The 23,062-nt window shown below is 38.1% G+C and overlaps 1 protein-coding gene across 1 annotated transcript in view; it reads left to right on the plus strand.

Annotated features, from left to right (window-relative positions):
- CD109 (CD109 molecule) overlaps window positions 1–19,316 on the plus strand; it is a 74,346-nt gene extending 55,030 nt beyond the window's left edge. Inside the window, exons 28-33 of the mRNA XM_027645073.1 lie at window positions 2,400–2,555; window positions 2,641–2,706; window positions 8,210–8,346; window positions 12,409–12,565; window positions 12,978–13,080; window positions 15,481–19,316. Coding sequence (XP_027500874.1) covers window positions 2,400–2,555; window positions 2,641–2,706; window positions 8,210–8,346; window positions 12,409–12,565; window positions 12,978–13,080; window positions 15,481–15,671 — 810 coding nt within the window. The 3' untranslated portion in view covers window positions 15,672–19,316. The remainder of the gene's footprint in view (window positions 1–2,399; window positions 2,556–2,640; window positions 2,707–8,209; window positions 8,347–12,408; window positions 12,566–12,977; window positions 13,081–15,480) is intronic.
- The last annotated feature ends 3,746 nt before the right edge of the window (window positions 19,317–23,062 follow it).

Consider the following 23,062-nt stretch of genomic DNA (forward strand, 5'->3'; position numbering starts at 1 on the left):
ACACTGCTTAGTACCAAGCTGTACAGGCTATCCTTCATTATTTTCAAAAGTTTGTTGGTATTAATCTGAGAGAAATGAGTTCTGCTAAGAACCAACCTGGTTCCCCTCAGGTATTAGGATTTTCCTGATGTGTTAATTCTTGCTTATTATTTGAAGAGCTTGTCTGAGGTCTGGAGACACACCATCTATAACGCTGCAGATGCTTTTGAGAAAGCACGCAGGATCACTCTTGAGGAGAAAAGACAATGCAGAAAGAATCGTGCCTTGCAGAATATACCATCTAAGGAGTCTTTCTGCTGTGCCTTTTGCAACCAGACACGCCTGTCTCGTATTGGCCTCTTTAGCCACCAACATGCTTGTAATAAACGTGGGTAAAGCCCTTCCCAAATCTTTGTTCGCGAAGCCTGGCCATGATGATGTTTGAGGCACTGAATGAGTTGAAAAAGCTTTTTTCTCTTCTCTGGAAACCTTCTTTTTTCTGGAGAGTTTGAAAATTCAGCAATGTACCATTTACCCCTGAGGCTGAAATTAAGAATTTAATTTAATTCTTTTGTTCTTCCATACTCTAAACTGTTTTGATTTCAAAATTACTCAAGTGTCTCACTAGATACTTTTTTAAGTTTGTAGAAATGACCCCCTAGTTTTTGTCAACTTTTAAGATTACTTTAAAAAATATCCTTCCATGAATTTATTACATTAGAAACTTAATATATTGTTAAACAATAAGGAGGAAAGTAATCAGTTGCATGTGTGATGCTTTGTAAGTTAGAATATGATAATTCACTAGAATTTGTATACGTGATATACCTTACTATGAATTTCTAGTCAGTATATTTTGCTTTATAATGCCTTTAATGTTTGGACACAAATGTACATATTTCATATATACAGAGGAATACAATTAATACAAAAAATAGCACATACATGAATGTAGATTTAAATGATAGGGAGAAGTAACTAATTCTGCAAAACCTGTGTTGCTGGGCAAGAGAGGCCTCTGAGTCTGACTTGAAACCATATTCCCTAACTTTTCAGGTTATGTATTGTCATGCTGAGCTGTGCACCTTGTACTTCAGCTGTGAATGTTGCCTGGTGAAGAGCCTTAGGTGTGCCTTCTGCTTTAGAGCAGCCAAGGAGAATATTTATCTTCTCTGTAGGTAGTTTGTAGCCCTCCTGATTTCCAGGTGTGTTTCTGAGAGTCATTCTAGTCTAGGATGTGGAAGAGCTCCAAAGTCACCTTCAGCAATGGCAAATAGCATTTCTAGATATCTCAAACTCTCTCTGAATTTAGTGCAAGAAACATAAATGCAAAAAATATAATTGTAAAGACTTGGAAAAAGGGCTTCAAGGTATTCCTTAGTTTCCAAAACTTAGGTAAAGGCAGGTATATTTCTGCTTTTGAATGATTAAAAACATATTCTCTAATAAGATCTTATAGCTTCCTAGATCTATAATATAGATCAGAGATATATTCTTGTTTGTTTTTTTGTTCACTGTTGGTGTAGTGTGTAATTCTGACTGTTGTGTCTATCAACTTGTCAAGTCTTCCAGATACCTTGCACAAGGGGAAAACTTTCTTAGCTGGCTCATTTTTCATATCATGTCAGAGCAGTGATACCTTAAGCCCCTAATGGTTTTTTATTTTTCTAATATTTGTAAGCTTTGTAAGTTTTATAGGTAGATTTTAAAAGCAGCAACCCTCACTTCCTTGCATCCCTTTCCCTGTAGCACCCTTGTTTACACATTCCTTAACCCTCCTACCCCATTCTATGCTCCCTATATCACTCCTACCCCTGAATCCAGTAGAAATGTTTAGTCTTTTGTCAAGGCAAGGCCTAGATTGTTTGGAGAATGCTTGTATCAGGGCCTAAACCACAGAATACGGTCAAGAATAAGGTAACTATGTACCCTTTGTGCTCTGAAGAAGATGAAGATTGGATGAACAGAGGGTCCCAAAATACACCCCAGACCCGTTTTCAGGGGGTAGACCCGGGGCGGTCCAGAGTAAAGGCCACAGGGTGGACACATTTGGGATTGGATGGGTGGTATTATAAAATGTAACATCTGGGGCACAGGGGGCGCACGTCTTGTAATATCTTTTGCCTTGGCACATGAAACCCTTTCTTATCTCACCCCTAATTAACTGCTCTGGGAGATTTTTCCAGCACTTAAATCCCACGGCAACAGCAGCTAACTTCTCATCCTGTGTTGCCATCTCTCTTCTGTACTGGGACCTTCATTCCACAGGAATCCCAACAGAGATGTGGAGATGGCTGCATGAATACTCCACCATAATCAACAAATGGATTGATGCAGGGATCACGAGCTCCCCAAGGCATGGCCTTTACACTGCACAGGCTTCTTCTATTTAATACTGAAGGATTTGTTTCTCTTGACAGGACACGGTGGTGGCTCTGCAAGCCTTGAGTCTATTTGCAGCTCTCACTGCTGCAGGCAAAACAGAAATGGATATAACAGTGACAGCACCTTCTTTGGAAATACCAGAAACATTTTCAATTGATACTCAAAACCGTTTTCTGCTCCAGAGCAAGGAGGTACTGTAGAAAATAAGGAATACTTTGGTAAAGTCTGCTGACTGAAAGTACTTTGAAAATACTGGTTTACTCATCTTTCTTTCAGATTGCCCCTGCACAATCAATGACACTTACAGTGTCAGCAGAAGGAATGGGATTTGCTGTCTTTCAGGTATGCAATGCAGTTATTCTTGCTAAAGGTATGCTCTCTTTAAGGAAAGTATAGTTTGGAAGCTTTATAAAACGTGTTACTAGGAACAATCTCCTGAAATATCTTAAATCAGTACCAAAGCACTTTACTAACTGAGGAATTCTGTGAACCAAATATTGTGAATGGACGTATTCATGTGATTGTTTCTGACTGATGGCCTGGCCTTTTAAGTACTGCTGGCTAACTGACAGTTCTGGGGCACTTTCATGGGCCGAGGCCATTAAAACATCTTTACTTATATTTAAACAAATTAAACTGAGATCAGTGCATACTGTATTTAGAATTAACAAACCATAAATAGCCTTTTCAGCTGCCTGCTCTTCTCTCATGTCAGAGATTAGGTTTTTAAGAAATTTCTCCTTTAAGGTTTTCCCTTATTTATGAGAAATACCATATCAGAAGAAGACAGTATTGGATCCATCTTGATATGGCAACTAGTGGGTCTCACTTCCCTGCTACCCTGTCCATGATAATGGGTTAGAACCACACAGGTGAAAGAGAAGGCCTTTGAAAAGCTACAAATAATGCAGAACTGTTAATCTCTGAGCATGAGAGACTCATTTTATTGGAAGTGTATAAAGTCATAATTGCAACTGTATTGCAAAACCAGACAGAATTCCTACTAGACTCCTTCTAGTCATGCTTGGGAAAACTGAACTAAGGCTGCCTTTAATCTTCTCAAAGTTTTATGCCAGGTCAGATTCCATCTCAAGTTCCTTCCAGCCTGACCTTCACTTTAGTGTTCTTATGCATCTGGGAAACAAAAAAATCTGGTGATGGTTGGTAAATATGCTTTGGGATAAAAGACCTTTTCAAAGAAACCTTCACGGCTGCCTGTCATCAATGATACACCTCATTCATTCACCACCAGTCTGCAAAACCCACAGGGTGGTAAATCATGACCTGTGTTTATTAATTCCCAGAAGTACAAAGTTTACAGCAAAGTTGAAAAGTTTCAGGGGATAATTTAGATTCAGTCTTGCAGGCCAAGATAGGACTGAACATCTCAGCAGGACTGCGTTCACATATCTGTGGTTTCAGTGTGTGTGTGTTTGTATGGAATGTAACAAAGGGGGGCTCCAGAACAGTTAAGAGTACTTAATCTTAAGTCATTATTGAGAAATGCTCCCTGATATTAAGTCAACTAATTTGTCAACGAGCTGACCAAAAACTTTTCAGCAAATTGTTTCTTGCTGGAAGACATTGATTTGTTGAAATTAATACCTTTTATGGAAACACATTGTTTCCAATTATGTTATTGCCAGCAAGAAAATTTAAAATTCAAACCAGCATGCCTGGTGAAGACTGAGCAGAAGTCTTCCACCTTGAATAGTCAGTAGCTGACTGTGGTGGGAGGACTCCCTGGGGGTGTATAGCACCATGGTTTAAGTTCCTGGTTTGTTATATGAACATGGAAATGTGCTCCTGAATAACTGGTGTTCAGGAACGAAGGCCCAGATTACCTTCTTAATTTAGTTCACTATGCTGTTGCCTCTTTTCCTCAAGCTTTGAGTCAGAGATGCTGTGACTTGATTCAAAGTATTGTGCTTAACACCCTGGAGTAGCTCCTCCAAAACCTTATCTTTGCTGAGATCAGTTCTTTCCTTCTGCTTCCTTTAGCAGGTTGGTATTCTGAAAAAAGGAACACTGAGGCCACTGAATGAGATTTCTCTTTTTCCCAAACACAAGCTATATCTGTGTCGAATTTAATAGATCAGATAGCATATGACATTGCAATCACATTTCTTCAGCTGGGTTTTATCGTCTTAGGCGTGCCAGAGTACAGTGGTAACCATCACTGTTCTGGGATTTTACTTTCTAGCCAAACGTAGCATGTCAAAACAGTAATTCATTTAAATATCACAAAACACAAGATTAAATACATTAATAGAAATGTCTGCTTTCCCAACAGAGTGGATTCTAAGGGGAAAAACCACATTTTTTTTGTGAAATCTCACTGCCTGTGTGTGCAAATTGGTAGTGCATTCACTCTTGACCCTGCAGGATCTCATTAATGTATGTATTTTTGATATTTTAATTTCAAAAGCAGACATTTACTTGTAGCTTTGTGGTCCTGCTGTCAACAAAGTTTCCTAGCTCATTTCTTCATTATGTGGGCATATACAATGGATGACACTGACTCTACAAGAGGGAAGAGAGGATGCCTTAGGGTATATAGAGTCTGTAGGTGGCCTGCTGAAAGTCTTGAAAGAAACACCTCTCTGCTCTCTGGAATCACTGCGAACTGGTCTTGACACATGCCTCAAAAAATTGGCGTGGCCCATGCCTTCTGGAAGGAAAGAGAATGCCACTGAAATCCAGGACTAGCAACAAGGGGAGGGTGCGCAGGCTCAATGAGGATGGATATGAGCAAAGTGGGTAGGTGAACAAGATCTCCTCAATCTCTCCTGATCATGTATAATAGAGAGGGAGTGAGGAAAAAACTTGAGAATCCCCTGTTACTCATTACTGAAAAGCACTGACCATTTTTTCCACTCAGGATATTTTTACTAGACTTAGACAAGGGACTGAATATTGTTTAGTGTGATGGTACTGAAAAAGGTACACAATGTACATATTTGTCTGTTACAGTTTAAATGGATACTAAGGACTCAAAAAGGGACAGAAGAATATTGGAGATGATTTCATTGAATTCTTGCCCTCAAGTTCATTTGTGCTGCTATTTGAAGAAGAAAAAGGATAGGGCAAGAGGCAGTGATTAGGGCATTATAAATATGTCATATTTTTTGAAACGTAGTGCCATTAATATTGTCAGCTACTGTTATGAGTATCGCTCTCATGCAGAAGACTAGCTTTTAGTTTCTCTTCTTAGGCCTCTCAGCAGAACTGGCTGCAGTATGACGAGACTGGACCAGTTTTGCCTTTAGGTTCAGCAGTTGCTCTTTAAGGAGTTAAGAAATGCAGTTGCTCATTTTGTTGATTTAATGTTAGTTTCTGTATAACTGCCTTCTGTCCCCAAAGTAAGGGTGTATAAAGAAGAAGGCTTTAATTAAACTCTTCATTGTGAAAACCTTTTCCTTCATTGTCATGAGAAATCAGGAAAGGAAAGTCAGACCGTAACAGCAATAACTTATTCCTGTTCAGTATGTGGCTTCAGACATCCTGCATTGGCAGTAAATTCCCATTCATTAGCTTTTTCTGGCAAAAGTTAAAACAGCTTTGTTTCTATGATGACAGATAGTTGAGGCACTGCCAGCTTGTCTTTACCAAACTTTTTGCGTGCCTTTAACTGGCAGGCTTTCTAGATTGGCTTCATCCTTGGTACTGCCTTCTCGTGTGGAGCAGTTGTACATGATAAATCTTCACCATTGCACCATGGTTGTCCTGAATGCCTGTACAGAATTGGCTCTGTACTCACACAGCATGCTAAATTCAGCAGTGTGGGCAGGGCAACAGGAATTGTGTGTGTAGATTGAAAAAAAGAACATAACTTTCATATCAAGGAGTGAGAGGGAAAATATAACACCCATTTTTAAAACAGGAAAAAATGGTGGAACTATAGGCCAGTTGGTCTTGCTTTGGTGCCTGGCAAGATCATGGAGCAGATCCTCCTGGAAACTATGCTAAGGCACATTGGAAATAAGGCAGTGATTGGTGACAGCCAACAGGGCTTTACTAAGGCTAACTGTGCCTGACAGATTTTTAGGCCTTCTGTGACAGGTTGATAGCATTGGTGGATGAGGGTGTCTGAGCAACAGACATCATCTACCTGGACTTGTGCAAAGGATTTTACACTGTCTTGCGCATCCTTATCTCTAAACTGGAGAAAAATGGATTTGATGGATGGACCACTCAGTGGATAAGGAGTTGGTGCAAAATCATGGAAGTCATCATTCTGTACACCTTTACTGTGCCTTTCTTCTACCTTACCTGTTTATGGCTGAATTTCCATCTATTTTACCACTTCTTAAATGGTAAACAGATCGAGTAGTACCCTCAAAGCCCATTATTATGTACATAAAAATTCTATTTTTTGCAACTCTTAACAGTAAGTCTAGTCTTTACTACTGCAAATAAACTATCATCAAACCTTATCACATCAGGTCGTTTATTGATATGTTTAGTACTGGTCAGCACAGATTATTTTAGGACTTTGCTCCTTTCATGTATGAACATTTCTTCCCACCTTCAATTCTTGTCTTTTAACAGCTCTTTATCCCTTGGCAGCTTCTTTTCATGTGGTACCTTTGTTTAGTAAGCTTCCTAACCAGCTTCATGCCAGTGTAACATCCAGGTAGCTTATACTAGACAGAGCTGCATTATGCATGTTTTTTTGTTTGATTCAGGTAGCTGGAGGATTTACTCATTTGTCCACTAGTTTGACTCTTTATTATAGTTTTGACAGCATTTTTTGGTACAGGTACTGAGTTTAGTTGATATTCACAGCTTTTTAGACCTCCAGTGCTGTTTTAAAAATTGCTGTCACATTTTTGATCCTCTAGTCTGGAACTAAGAGAGTTTTAAGGAAACACTGCAGTTAATGATTCAGCTGCTTCCTCATCAAGTTCAATTCTGTAGTCAGTACACGATATTCTGTCATGGCTGATACCGTGAGAGTACTCATCGTTTGCTCAATTTCAGCTTCGGTTTTTCTGCTTTGGCTGTTGGCATTGGTAGTTTTATAGAATATAGAGATCTGTTTTAAGAATTTCTGGTTTTACCACTCTTCTAACATTGTTTCAAACTTCTTAGGCATGTCTACACTAGAAGAATTGGAAACTCTTCAAACTGTGTCTTAACAAATGAGCTTGTTTTATATTAATGTTACTGTCCTGCACTGGACATCCTGTCACACTTCCTTACTAGTCTTGCTTAGCAGAGCTTGACAGTTTGCTAAGCAGAAATGGTGAGAGCTCTGTCCTTGAGGCAGACCAAATCTGTAGCTTTGTCTTTGTAGGGATGAACCAAATGAAACTATTTAACTACAAGAAAGCTGTGGTGTTCTGAGTTTGGAGTAATGTGCTATTCCTCATCTGTTTTGAGTGTATCAATGCAGTGACATGAAGACTGAAGACATATTCTGTACATATGCTATGTATTTGCTCATGCTCTGCTTTTATATATAGAATGCCTCTTCTAACCCAGTCCCTGACCATCCCACTTCACACTGTCAGGAAGCAACTGCACGTATTATAAACCAGCTTCTAGGGAGAAAATTGATGGTTGTCCTAGAGCTCCCTTGTGTTTGCCTCAGTTGTGTCCTCCTAATTGCACTGGTTCTGCTGCATTACAAAGTGTTCAGAAAGGATACTTCTTTCTGAGAATTCCTATGGATCTCATGTATGCAGCTGTCAGATGTACGAGTCCATGTGCAACTGTACAAGTCCATGTATCTTGTCACATGGGAACACTCCTCTGGTGTTATATTGTTAGCAACTTCGTGTTTTAACCACACTGGTTTACCTTACATATGTCATCTAATGTCTGTACTTGTAATCCGCAGCTCAATGTTATGTACAACACAAAACACAGTGATCAGAGGCTCAGATATGTCCAAAAGCAAGAAGCCTTTGACTTGAATGTTGATGTAAAGGATGACAAAGATGATAAAAACCATTTGACCTTGAATGTGTGCACAAGGTAGGTAAATCAGTTGGAGCATCTCATGGACATCTTTGTCTATACAACTTTTAGATTATTTTAAATGAACTAAATTATCCATTTGTTTGTGTGAATTTACTAATATATAGGATATAAACGTATCAATAAAGAGAATAAAAATTACTTTGTAAAAATGGCAGTAGTTAAGAAGCAACTCGTAAGTCAATTTTTGCTAGCCGGGTGATATTTTTTTTTTTACTGGTAAGCGTAAAGATACTGGTGCCTTAAACATTAAGTATACGTGGAAAAGTCTGTGTGAAATATGACAAAAAACTCAGAGGCTTCTTTGGTGCAAGTGCTTCTGAGCTATATGGAAGACTGTGCGTGGACTTGAAAATTGAACCAATGTCTTCCACATTCTGACTTCTAGTAGCAAACGATGACAATGGCCCATTACTCTTACCTTTCATGAAGAGAATCCTTTGCTTTTGATCCAGAATTAGATACTTGGCTCAGAACAATTTTGGGAGGAGTCAAAATCTGTATTTACATAATGGTAAATTCAACTGTGGATTTGCATTATTGTGCAAGTAACTTTGTGGTCTTTCATTTACCAGTAGTTATGAATTTGGTAATAGAATACAATGTAAGCATTATTGTAGGTTTGAAACAGGTGATGAGTTTTCCAGCCAGGCTAATTCTGTTCTTTCTGCTGAATAAGGGGGAGGAGGATGAGGGATGTGGGGCTGTGTGTGCATCTGGGATGATGTTTCTTGTTCGGTAATCACCTACTAAGAACTGAGCTGAGACTGCTTAAGTATCATCTCAGAGACCACAGAACAGCCACCAGATGTTACCTGAATAGAATTTGGATCAGATGAGAACAGGTGACATTGAACAGTCATATTGCATATTCCTAGGTCAGCCAGTCATTAAACCAATTTGCTTCTTTGATGGCTTTGTGCCTTAATTATACTTGCTTTATACATATATTTAAAAGGAATATATGAAGGTATTTGTCCTCTGACTGTTTCTTCAGTATGCATTTCCTCTTGTAGTTAAAGACCACTGCATATTTCATAGAAAACCCTATAGGACATTGTATCTCTCTATATATTTATGTTTTTTTTATCTTCTATCTTTTATTATCTACAAGGATGTTGTTGAAATGATTACATTCTTTGTATTTAAGGATTTCATCTGTTTGTGAATACTTCGTCTAGAAACACTGTTTTCTCCTTGTGATGTTATAATGGGTTCTTTGTAAATGCAAGATTTGCAAAATACTAGCTGATCCAGCATGATTACTCTGACATTCCTTTCATTCACACCCTCTTTTTGCTGTTTATTTAAACTTTGGACACCATATGTCTAGAACTACTTTTATGTTCTGATTACCACAAGGGAACTGTGAACTCGAGATGGAGCCTGTAGGTGACACCCTCATACAAATAATCAGCTATAGAGAATGTCATTTCAGTACGTAGAATTGATTTAACCTGGGAAGTAGCCAGCAGGCATAAAGCCAGAGCTCTGTTTTTATCTGTCTGTGGTATCCAGTTCAGTGACATGGATGGTGGGCAGAGACACTAGAATATATGAGAGCTCTTGAAATAGAATGGGCTTGTTCTCTTTTAAAACTTTCTATGGAGTGTCAACAGCATTTTAAAGTCTAGCACAAACTCCTGACATGTAAAGGGCTTATATGCTGGGTCTGGAGTAAGTTTTTGAAGCAATCAGACTTTCTAAGACCTTTGCTTCAAAAATACAGACAAGAAGTGCTCTGTCTCTCCAGGAAGGCTCTAGGATGATGACAAATTATAAAGTGTCCAAAGGATAGCGAGAAATCTAGTGACATTAATAAAAACTGCCTCAAGAGACTATTTGGAACATTGTGATCCATCAGGGAAAGTGGACTGGTATAACTTCTAGTAAGTCTGTTTCTATTCCTTAGTCTAAGACTTCATCTCTGGTTACTTAACTTGATGGATCAGCCATCATCCTTTTCTACTTTTTTTCCCTATAAATTGTATCTAATACCTGCCTTATTTATATTCCTGAATTAGTTTAAAGTTGCTCTACTTATGATCTTTACAACATGATGTGGCTTTCTAATAGAGAAACCAAAGGAGGCAAATACAGAAAGATTGCTGAAATATCAACCAGTGAGTATGCATAGTCTAGCTGTGCATATGCATCTAGCTGTGGATATACATAGTTGGATACTGGAGGCTGCAACTTCACAGTTTTTTAGTTTCTCTAATCTGTAGAATATCCACCTTCTTTCAACCAGCTTGATAGTGGTTGGCCGTGGTTGTCTCCACAAGGTATCACTTATGACTCTGGAGTAGATGATGTCTCACTCAAATCGAAGTGGTTCTTAGTTAGAAGAACTAACTCACTGTCTGGGAAGCAAATACCTAGGGGTGCCTATTCCTTTGCAGTCTTATTACCTGCATACCTTTTCCAGACATGAGAAGCTGATCGCTGATGGCTCTACTTTCTTGTTTCTACTTTCTGCCTACACTAGCTTGGTGTTGTTTTCTCCTCTTTACATCATCTCTGAGAGGGTCTTACTCATATCTCATATTGCTGAAGAGCTGAAACATAAGATTCATCTGAAAACATGCTCAGTTTTCTTCAGGTACAAGCTTCAAGTCTTTCTTAGTGGTCATTCTTGCACGGTCATTTTTTTTCCTTTTTTAAGAGACCATGGAGTTGAAGAGACCCATGCCCAAGGCTGCCTCTCTTCCTTGTCAAGACAGCCAGATCCTCATAACTTATAAGCACATATCTAAGTCACTCCTTGACAGTATCAAGCTGTTTTGGTTGCCTGTTGGTATTTTAGTAGCACCCCACGCTGGCTAGACAACACGGGTATTTTACTCTCCTCTTATTGGTAATTATGCAGAAATAATTACATCCAGTTCCAATTCAGTTATTTGTTTTCAATAGCAGCTACTTTGGCACAGCACATCATCCAACAGATGGTTTCATTTGTTTCTAATCTTGTGAGCCAACTGAAGTCAGCAGTTGTGCTGTGTTTCTTTCAAAGTTGTATCTGCATTGAATCAGCCGTGCTGTCAGGCTGAACAGCATTACTTTGAAAGTAACTCTTCCCTCTTTTTTTTTTTTTTTATGAGCTATCCAACTCTACAGAGAAATAGTTTAATTACTTTCAGTTACTGTCAGGCTTTCAAAATGAGGATTGGAGACACTTCTAGTGTAACAATAATCATTTATCCTCCATGCTAAGGCAGGGGAAACTCTTCTGTCACCTACTTTATTTAAAGCAGTACCATCTTCTGCAGGTATCACTTGTAGCAAGGAGCACCATAAAATTTTTCTACATGTGTTGTGCACCATGGTAGGTAGGTAAGGCTTGCTCAATAGAGCAAACCTTTTTAGTCTAGCATCTGATTTTCACATTGGCAGAAGATGTAATAATAAACATTATTCAGGAAAAATGAACTTAACTTATTAAATCTTTTTTTCAAATCTGGGTTGATAACAAAGCTATGCATTTTAAAACTGAAACTTTGAGAAATAATCTGATAATGACTTTGTTAATGGAACCATCAATTGCTATGAAGGAAATCTAAAAAGGTTTGGGAGACTTTTTTGTTTTATAGTTTCATCTCACCCTCCAAAATGAATAAAGGCAAAACAATGCATTCATAAGAGGAAATACGTGTATTTCAGTATAAGAATTCCTACAGCTTTTCTTAATTGCTTCTTTTGAAGCATGTTTAATTGCAATATTTCCTGTGTATTGTTGATGTAAACCTGCACTTACAGATGGCAAAAGAAAAATCCTCCTGTGTCAGTGTAGTTTCTCATATGACTCATGTACTGTAGTTTTGTCTGTGCTGAACCTGCTTTTGCATATGTGGTTGAAATTAACAGGCAAAATAATTGAGAAATGGAGTATTAGCTTGTTATCATTAGAAATTTTCTTGTCAGAGTTTTGTTCCATTTGTTTCCTAAGTATTCTTAAACGTTATTACTTCTGTAGTTGAGATGTAAAGATCCAACACTGTCTTTGGAGAGTGGACTACTGTATTTCTTCTAAAAGTTTCTTTGTCTCTGTGTTTTGAAAAGGTACTTTGGTTCAGGCACAGCTTCCCGTAGTGGTATGGTCCTCATGGAGGTTGGCTTACTCAGTGGTTTCTCTGTGTCACCAGATTTTGTTCCATTAGACAATACAGTTAAGAAGATGGAAAAAGACAATGGAAAAGTCAACCTATACTTAGACTCTGTAAGTCGAAAATAACAAAAAAATGTGTTTGTAGTGATGTTAATCTTGACTCAGACATTGTTTGGCTTAAATTTGGAAAGACGTTATGATTGTATTCTTTGAGGAAATCAACATCTGCTATTCACATTGAATTAATAGTTCCACTTTTTTCTAGTGAGACTAATTGGATAGGTACCATTCAGTTGTATTTGTAAGGGGGTTCTAAGTTAAGTCTCTTAAAAATAATGTATAAGAAGGCAGACATTTCAAGAAGGCTGTAATTTGACCGAGATGACTACAAATAAGATAAGCATCTTTATATGCACCCTGACTCCAAGTCTTTAGAAAAGGACTACTGCTGAGCTAAAAGTCCTTACCTCTTCCATGAAACCACAACCAGAGTTCTCAGGATATTTCTCTCCTGTTTTTCTAGCTAAATGCAACACAGGTTTGTGTGGATATTCCATCTACAAGAGACTTCAAAGTGGCAAATATCCAAGATGCTTCAGTGACTGTGGTGGATTACTATGAACCTAGTAAGTGTCAGACATTTCAAACAGGACTTAGTGATTCAGAAGTTTAAAAGAAAGGGTTTTTTATGGAAATAGAATAAATTTTATTGAAGAGAAAGCCGCATTAAACTGAAGTTGACTTATTTTCATTAAAGTGCATCCTTTTTGGACATTGAAATGCCCAATTTCTTAACAAATACTGTTTTCCCATATATGTTTTTATTGTCCTAATGAGTTGGTTCCTCAGCTGGTGTGAGTTGTCATAACTTAGTTGTCAGCTGATATAAATTGGCTTCAGTTTGGCCCAGTGTGTTCCCAAAGTTACCAAAATGAAGCAGAATTTCACTGTAGTTCACTTACCAAGTTAAAGATTCTCTCTCAAGTAGCTTTACCATCTGTTTCATGCTCAAACTAAGAATGCTTCACTGGAGAAATGCCAGTGTTTTGGTTTCTAAAAGATGTATGTTGTAAGAACAGTTTCAAAGTTTTTTGTTTGTCTGTTTGTTTGTTTGTTTGTTTGTTTTGTGTGTAGAGTGTGTGTTTTGGAGAAAGGCAAAAGATGTATAAAATTCTTGGGCAAAATGAATAGCAAGGAAAGATTACAAACTGCTGCAGAAGATATTAGGTTTTCATTACACCAACCAGTTGGAACATTATTAAGGATTTGGGCTTGTTTTGAGATTAGGCATAAAAAAGTTGTATAGGCAATTTTTTTCATGTTAGTTTGTTTTAGCACAATACAAAAGACAACCAAATATACTATGATGTGTGCTTCTGTAGCTAGGTGAAGATTGCATTTATTCTATGTAGGCTGAAATGCTTGTTCAGTCACAGAATTTTAAAGTACAATGGGAAATTAGTCGATGTAACTACACAGTCCATTAATGTAGAGCATGTTTTAAGGCCTGCTGTGGCTTAAAGAATTACATCAAGTTTTTATTTGAAACAAACACATAACACTTAGCATCCATGGCCAAAATTAAATTCCACATACTTCAGTTCCTAGGAGAAGCGCTCAGGACCTAATCTGTTAGAAAAACACCATTAGATAGGCTAATGAATATGTGTATTACAAAGTTACATATAAGTGCACATGTGAAATATTTTTATTGTATTTAAATAACTGTGGTCCATAAATTCTCAATTAATAAACTAATACAAATTTAACTATATTAATTAATATCTGTGAGAACAAAAACTTGCATGACATAATCGGTGCTGAAATAGAAAGCTTTGACTTCAAGAAAGTTATTTATTTCAAATATTATTTTGCAAGATACCATTCTTATTACTATATACCATAGACATATTATTGGTTAACATATGTCGTGATTCTGAGTTCTCCTGAGAGAACTCCTTCCTATCTAATACAGGAATGTGCTTTTATTTTATTTTAGTGATTTTTCCATCACTGTTGTAGTTGGCGACCCAAGTTGTGGGACTGTATTTTATGTGATTAGTGACAGTCAGATTCATGTCATATTCAGAGTTAGGAGATGTCTAAGGAGCTCTCATGCTCTGGCATTTATCAAAAAATATGATGTCAGTGTGGCAGTAGTACAACTGTCATGGGTATAAGAGCTGGCTTGGATGCCAGTACAGCAGTATTCTCTTACCTGACAGTTTAGAACTAGTTTGTTTTCACTGTTTGGTAAGCATTTGGGCTCATAAAGCTGTATATTTTATTTTATTTTTTTTAATATCTTGAGGCTTGAAATGAAACTGAATATCATTTCAGTTTAAAAATGCTACTAATAAAAAAAGAAATTGCAAGGTCCCTAGCTGGAATGAAAACCTTAAAAAAAAAAAACCCAAAACCACTAGGGGAAAAAAAACTTTGCAAAAGCTTGTTCTGTGAACAGTTACCATGCATTGATGTTTTTGAAATGAATATGATTTTTCAGACTTTTAATCTGTTTGGCTCTGTAGCAACCCTTCAGTGAATGGGAGAGTAAAATACAGGAGCAGGAGCTAGGGCAGGTAAGCAGTCCCACATTCAGGAAGCTGAAGCTTCCAAATATGATAGAAAGGGAAACCATCAGTAATGAGAGACCTAGCTCTTAAATGTTATAGCCAATAACCTGACAGGGAAAGCATCCAAATTTCTTTGTCGTGTACTTAGGGACAAAATTCCTTTCAAAATGTTTGACAGATTTGTGGACAGATTGGGTCTCACAGTTGAGATTGGGTCTATGAAAGTGTACATTTCAACAAGCATTTCCCTGAATATATTGATATATCCTGGGTGAAGAAAAATTATTAATGTCTATGCTTAAATACTAATTCTGGGAAGTATTTTGCGGTGTACGATGAGGTCTGCATCAGAGTTCAGTGCATCCTTTAAAAATGGTTTCTTTGTGAAGCTAGTTTGTTGGTCAGTTCTCAGAAGTTCATTAATTAATGTTAACTAACTTTTTTGAACAGGGAGAAGAGCGGTGAGGAGCTACAACTCAGAAGTAATGCAAAGTATAACCTCTTGTGACTTTTGTGAAAGGGATTGCAGTCTTTGCCACCGAGATGGTTCTCCAGCCTTGCTTCAGCACTCTTCGTTGGCCTCCTTATTCTGTGTGCTGTTTGTCCTTCATGTAAACTTGCTGTGCAGTTGGGTGCTGTAAAAGGAAACAGATTGTTTCACATCTAAGGTTTCCATAAATTATCCAAAGAAAATTTTATGTTCAGATACCAGCCCATCTTCAGTGATTACTGTGACCAAACTCCTGCTGTGTTCGGGGAGAACTGGGCTGGCCCATATGGTAAATTTCTGGCTGTGCCAGAAAACTTCTTTAAATGTCTGCTAGAAAAACTTTCCAAGTGTTAGTTTCATACTGAAGTTATTTTCTGAAGAAGCACAGAGTTACTGAGAAAGCAGATTGAGAAAAAATAAACTTAGCTCCATATTCCCACTTCGATTTTACCCCAGCTTTCAACTGTACTTGTTTTTTAGGGGTATGTATGTTAGTTTACTTTGCTTTTCTGAAACACTATCTGCTTCTCCATTGGAGTGTTGATAAGCAGAGCAATGGGAGCTTGGTACCAGAACTCACTTTGTTCTGTTCTGAAGATATGACACTTAATACTGAATTTGACTGTGCACTCTAATAGAGAATAATATGAAAAAAAAAAAAAGAAGCTGGCTTCAGAGCAGATCCAAGAGCCCAAAGGTGCTGCATTTACAAACTGCTGAACGCTCCAGAAAGTTGTCAGTTTCCTTTTTTCTTTGTTTTATCATTACAGAGAAGGTAGGCAGATTTTTTGCCAATTCATAAGCTAATCATGCTTGAAAATAAGGCCTCAGGATGTTCTCATGCATTTTACTCTGAAAGGGTTTTACTGTAAATGCATCAAAGATACAGTCTGTGTTACAGACTTCATTTTTCCAAAATTATTCAAACCCAAACCTAATTGTCTTTCCATATGAGAATGCTGGTGTCAGCTGGTGTATATTTATGGCCAACTGGAGTAAGTTTACCTTGAACCTTTTCTGGTTTTGGGAAGTCTTCTAGTAATGTCACTCTGGGGCATCATTTTTGTCTTGCATTTGCAGTGTCATCTTGTCAACAATTTAAGGGGGATGACCCCAAACAGCTGTTTACAGCTCTCAGTGCCATGTGAGTTGGTGGCCCTGGATGCCATCTGTGCACCCTGCTGTTGGTTGGTGGAAGAGGCTTTTAGGAGGCATGGACTGCGCGTGTATTCAGTCCAGCAAAACGACACACAAGCTTGCTTAACTTGAAGCACATCCTTGTATGCTTAAGTGCTTTGCTTAAGTGGGATGGAGGAGAAGGATGGTGAAAAGCAGCAGGCACTTTTACACCTAAACCTGCTTTTTGCACATGGGGAGAATTAAAGATCTGTACGAATGTGCAAACGTGGGCTTCAGAGCTTATTGCTGCTGAGTGAGTGTATGAGCGTGTTGCTTGTCTGGCAGCCAGTTTATCCTTCTTGAACACTGCCTGTGACATCTAATGCTTATTTCTTTTTAATAAGAAAGCCAAGCTGATAACACAGTTACTAAAATGAAGTTAATAGCTGTATGCCAGCTAACAGAGGTAGAAATCATGAGACTATTGATTCCCTTTCTTTCATATCTTTTTGAGACGGAGTGTGTATTTGTGCACATGTAATAATATGGCAGTCACTTTCCTTGAGTAATTTTTATTCAAATTTTGCTGCTGCTTAAAATGTATGTTTTTGTATTTATGCTCATCTATACTGTTGTTCACAATGGAAATTCTGTGTAGTAGCATGGGAAGAGGTCTGAACTTCCTGAACTGGGAGTGCCTTCTAATACTGATGTATAGGGTTTTAACTGCAGAACTAGTTTAGATGGGGTTATTTGTTTTATTTCAGCTATATTTAGAATTTACAATGTTTTTCACAAATTTGGGGTTCTGTTCTGTTTCTCTGGCAGAGCTTAAGCCTGGTTCTTTGTAGTCAGTTCACTCTTTTCACTTGTCCTTGGTACACTTTGGATCTAGCCCCTTGAATAGTTAAATAGTGCCTTAACAGAGCACCTGTGCTGCTCTGACCCACATTAAGTAATACTGTATTTATTGAAACTGCTTAGTCAGTAGGATGCACGGTCTGACCCTCTGTAAGCCATGCCCTTGGTTACATGGGTCCAAAGCTACAAGAAACCAAGATCCAAACTGAATCACATCTCTGCATCACAAATTCTTTACTTGTTTATGGGAGTATAGGTTGAATTGTGCCGAGTGTAAGATTTCGAAAACGTTCACTCTCTAAACTGGGATGTTTTGCTGTGGGTTTGATTTCTTGGTGAACTATGAAAGCTGGTCTCTTGTCTTTGGGGACAGCAGTGTCGACATGTCATTTGCCTCTTTTTAATATAAGTTCAAGAATGCAAAGCTCACATACTTTCAGTTTTTACTATGTGTAGCGCTTCTAAAAGGGACATTGGTACCTGGTTGATGTTAGGATAAAGAGGCTCATTTTCTAGACACGATGTACTGGAGATAAATTACTCCTTTGCAGTAGATAGTAAGAAGAAATTAGTTCTATTTAGCATGTAGTCCCATCTTCCTGATTTCCTTCAAGAAAAACAAATTTAAACTGCTTAGCTGAGTCTCGGACAGTGCAGCTTTTACTAGTATTCCCTTACATTTGTTTTTGAGACAAACAACACATGTTTTTAAATTACTTTTGGCTGCCTTGCACACCAAATAAAAAACATCAGTCATAATACACTATATCAGGGAAATTGTTGGACTCAGAGAAAAAAACATCCTCTTTTATTTTACTTTTTTCTATACAGCAGGCATATCATTACAGACATCCAAATCTGCCTCTGTACCAAGCTATTTTAAAGGAACAGTGTACATTGTATAACTTTAAACAAATGTTTGCACCAGGTGGCCTATAACATTCCTGCATCAGTGCCTTCAATCACTTTGCAGCTGTGGCTGGTGCTTTGAATGAGTTGCAGAGGATAAAGTTTGTAATGTGTGTTGGCAATGAATGGAACAGTGGACAGGGCATATTATGGGGAATAGTGACTTTTCTTTTGTTTTCCCCATCATTTTGGGGGAACTTTTACACAAATGCTCAGTGTGTATATGATCCCCACTGTAACGTCAGCTTTTGATGTTAGAGGGGCCTGTTCCCACTGAAGTTAATAGGAAATCTTTTAGCAAAAAATCTTTTGGAACTCTTTAGCAACAAGGTCTATCATGAGCATTAAGGAGTGGTAGTAAAAGCAGTCAGGAAAAGGTATTTTGTGATGGAGTCTTCATGTTGCGTTGCATGAACATTTCTGTGTGATCGCTGTTTCTTTGAAACCTGAGTGTTCTCTGGTACTATGCTTTTCAGCCACATGGTGTCAATGGATATGGTGTGTCCAGGGCCGTTAATACACTATCAAGTCAGTAAGAAATATTCATTTACTTTGGATGGAGTCTAGAAAAAAAACATAGTGCATTTTAAAGGTCCCCCCAAAAATTCTGCCTTTGCTGTCATCCATGATCTTAGTTGAGGTTTTCTCTGTAGGTTTCAAGGTGGGTGTGTGGTGGTTTGTAATCTAGAAATCTTCTATCCTAAATGCCGTTTTTCAGAACAGGGGATGAGTCCTGCCTAACAGCTTCAGAGCATCTCAGAGTCTGCATGCTGGGTCAGCTTGATGGCTGGTTTGGTTCTCAGCATAGCACTGCTGTAGAATTGTTTAGGTTGGAAAAGACCTTTAAGATCATTGAGTCCAACTGTTAACCCAGCACTGCCAAGTCCACCACTAAACCCTGTCTCCAAGTGACACATCTACACATCTTCTAAATACCTCCAGGGATGGTGAAATCACCACTTCCCTGGGCAGCCTGTTCCAATGCTTTATAGTGCTTTTGGTGAAGAAATTTTTCCTAATATCCAAAATAAACCTCCCTGGCACAATTTGTATCAAACACAAGAAGTGCAGATATTTCCCAGTTTGCTTCTGTACCACATGCTCCCATTTACTTCACAAGCAGGAGCCTGTGGCTTGTGGACATCAATGGCACGTGATAAAAGGGAGAATTGGCCACACTGGTACAGGAGAAACATGAAAGCCAAAGTCCAATGTTCACAGAATCATAGAATATTAAGGGGTTGGAATGGATTCTAAAGATCATCTAGTCCCAACCCTCCCTGCTGTGGCTAGCAGACCGGGTTTCTCAAGACCTTATCCAACCTGGCCTTGAGCACTGCCAGGGTTGGGGCATCCTCAGCCTCTCTGGGCAACCTGTTCCGGGGTCTCACCACTCACATGGTAAAAAATGTCTTCCTAATACCTAACATAAATTTCTCTTCTTTCAGTTTATACCCATTATTCCTTGTCCTGTCATTAAAATTCCTGATAAAGAGTCCCTCCTCTGGCTGCCCTGTAGGTCCCTTTCAGATACTGGAAGGTTGCTATGAGGTCTCCATGCAACCTTCTCTTCTCCAGGTTGAACAGCCCCAACTTTCTCAGCCTCCCTTCATGGGGTAGATGCTCCAGTCTTCTTATCAACTTCATGGCCCTCCTCTGGACTTGCTCCAGCAGTTCCATGTCCTTCTTAAAATATGTGCCTCTCTTTTGTCTTGAAAGTCGCTGTTGAAAGTCAAGCCTAAGATGCAAAAATTGGTTTTATTCCGTTTCCAAAATATTATCCTAGCAATATTTCTCCAAAAGTGATGTTCAAGTTGATATGAATGTTGAAAATATTTGGTTTAAGTTGGTTCATGTAGAAAGCATATGCATACACAAAACCACTATAGGCTGCAGTGTGCTGCAGTGTGCTACAGTGTGCAGTGTATGTGCAATTAAACTTAAGATTTCCACAAAGTGCCCAAACTGACAACATTGTGTGATGTTAGATTTTTTTAAAATACAGTTAGGTTTTTAGGAAAGAATATATAAGAACTAGTGCCTGATGGCATAATTTTTCTATCTCAAACACAGAGTATTCAGTTTTAATTCTAACGAACAATAATATTTTTGTTACAACCTTTCTTCTTCTACCATAAATCTTTATGCAGTGAACCATCTCTTTGTGATTTGAAGATTTTGAAATTAGACATTCTGACTAGTAATTTATGTCAAAAATATAACAGCAGTTATGTCTCCTTTTCCCCATATCAAAATATTTCACTTCCATGTCATTTGTCATTTGGCTTATTGTATTTTTATGTGCCATATGGAAATACCATTGCACTAATGCTATTCTAGGCAATAAAGGCTGAGTGTGCTGTAGTAGATCAATCCAGTGATTATTTTTCCTATGAATAACTTGTTTTCACATGCATATGAGCATTAACTCCTTACATACTGCTTTTGAGTCACCAGAACTCCAGTGTAAGATTTATCTTTAAAAATCATGCATTTTATTTCTGTGTTTCTTACTGGTTACCCAAAAACTTCATCAGCCTTCCTTAGATCTTATGATGTTATATTATGAACTAGTTTTTTTTGTTATGAGTTTTTGTATTGTTAGGTTGTGTGGAGTACTAAATACAAGGAAGGAAATATAAAACTGCTGGCCCAAGCTGTCCCACTGAATAGCACATCTCTTCTTTTTGTATATCAGGCCTTAAGCAATTTAAACTAAAATTTTTGGCTGCCTTGAGACATGGTCAGATACCCATTTTGGTGTAGGGTAGGTTCATCATACGCATTTCCACTTTTGTTCAAATCAGAAATGGTAAAAAAATAATGCTTTTATGAGCTGTTTTGAGCAAACAGAGGTGAATTAACATGCCAGCTATGCAAATTGCTTCTGTCTTTTCAAAAAATAAATGCTAAGGAACTAGACTGTTTTAAAGGATTTTGGAAAATTGTAATTGGTTTATTTTCCTCAAATAAAGTTTGCAATAGCTATTTTTAAATTCTATTAAAGATGACTTTTAATAATATATGTCTGTTGTTTGCTTGTTTAACAGTACAGCTACTTGTACTAGATCACAGTTTCTGTACACTGTTAACCACTGCCCATCCTCATCACTTCTTAGGGGCTAGTGAGATTTTAACCCTCTTGCCATCTAGCTAAAGCCTGCTTTTCCCTACATTGGTATAAGTTTGTTGCAATAGGGTCTCTCGTTGTATATTCAAATAATATCTTTTTATGGGGAAAGGCAGTAAGCCTAGGAGTATAAATATGAAAATATTTTGATAGAATTTAATATACCTCAGTTGTACAAATGAAGAACCCACTGAAGTAAAATTACTGTTTTAGTAGGTTTTTATTGGGTTTTTTTTTAGTGAAAAAAATTCCATTCTATAATTTGTTTTGCTCTCCTAGAGCTGTCCCCACAATGCCCAGACCTTGAGAAAATGCACCCATTTCTATATGGCAGCAGATGATAAAAGATACAGAATGTTTCAATATTGTTTCTTCCTTTACTCCTCTTGTATGTGTAACTGTTTTAAGACTGCAGGTTCGTGGGTTTATATTTTTTTGCCCAGTATAAGAGGATAATAAAGCAGTACAAATACTCTGCTTCATCTGACTGCCATATGTTTTAGTTGTATGTTCTAATTCTTAACATATAACTTATGCTGATGTTCCTTTAATAGAAAAACACTTTCCAAAGTGGAAGATAGTTTAATGTTCTGTTCTTTAAAAATATTTTTCCTTATGCTCAAGACATTTGCCTGATGCTTGTCATTTGTTCATTCTCCCTTTCTGCTTCCTTCCCCCCATTATTAGCACATTAAGGACTGAGGAGTGGTAATCTTTAATGGCAACAAGAATCACAGAATCACAGGTATGCCGAGTTGGAAGGGACCCACAAGGATCATGGAGTCCAACTCCTGGTCCTACACAGGACCGTCCCCAAGAATCACACCATGTGCCTGAGAGTATCATCCAAACACTTCTTGAACTCTGTGACTTGGTGCTATGATCACTGCCCTGGGGACCCTGTTCCAGTGCCCAGCCACCCTCTGGGTGAAGAATTTTTTCCTAATGTCTAACGTCAGCCTCCCCTGACACAACTTCAGGCCATTCTCTCAGGTCCTGTCACTTGTCACCACAGAGAAGAGATCAGTGCGGGCCCCTCCTCTTCCCCTCATGAGGAAGTTCTAGACTGCAATGAGGTCTCCCCTCAGTCTCCTCCAGGCTGAACAGACCAAGTCACCTCAGCTGCTCTTCATATGGCTTCCCCTCAAGACACTTCGCCACCTTCATTGCCCTCCTTTGAATGCTCTCTAAGAGCTTAAAATATAAATTTTATGTAATAAAAGAATATTGTGCAGCTAATTTTTCATACCTTTCTTTGGAAGCATCCTCTGCAGGTTTCAAGACGGCTTGATTTGTTTCTGCTATTACCCTCTGTAACACATTCCCCAAGTCCTTCTCATGCAAGGAACCCTGAATGGAACTGCTGCTTCCTTATTATCCTCTTCTGGGCTTTGAAAGCCTTAAAATAAGTGAGTATTGCAGTGGAGAAAGGATTTTCTTTTGAAGACCCAGTATAGAAAGTTACATTGAGTCAAATTTCACAGTGGTGTTTTGGGTTCCTATTTTGACAGGTAGAAATTGCC

The sequence above is a fragment of the Corapipo altera genome, unplaced genomic scaffold (genome assembly GCF_003945725.1).
Source record: "Corapipo altera isolate COAL_440 unplaced genomic scaffold, ASM394572v1 2, whole genome shotgun sequence".
NCBI classification, from domain to species: domain Eukaryota; kingdom Metazoa; phylum Chordata; class Aves; order Passeriformes; family Pipridae; genus Corapipo; species Corapipo altera.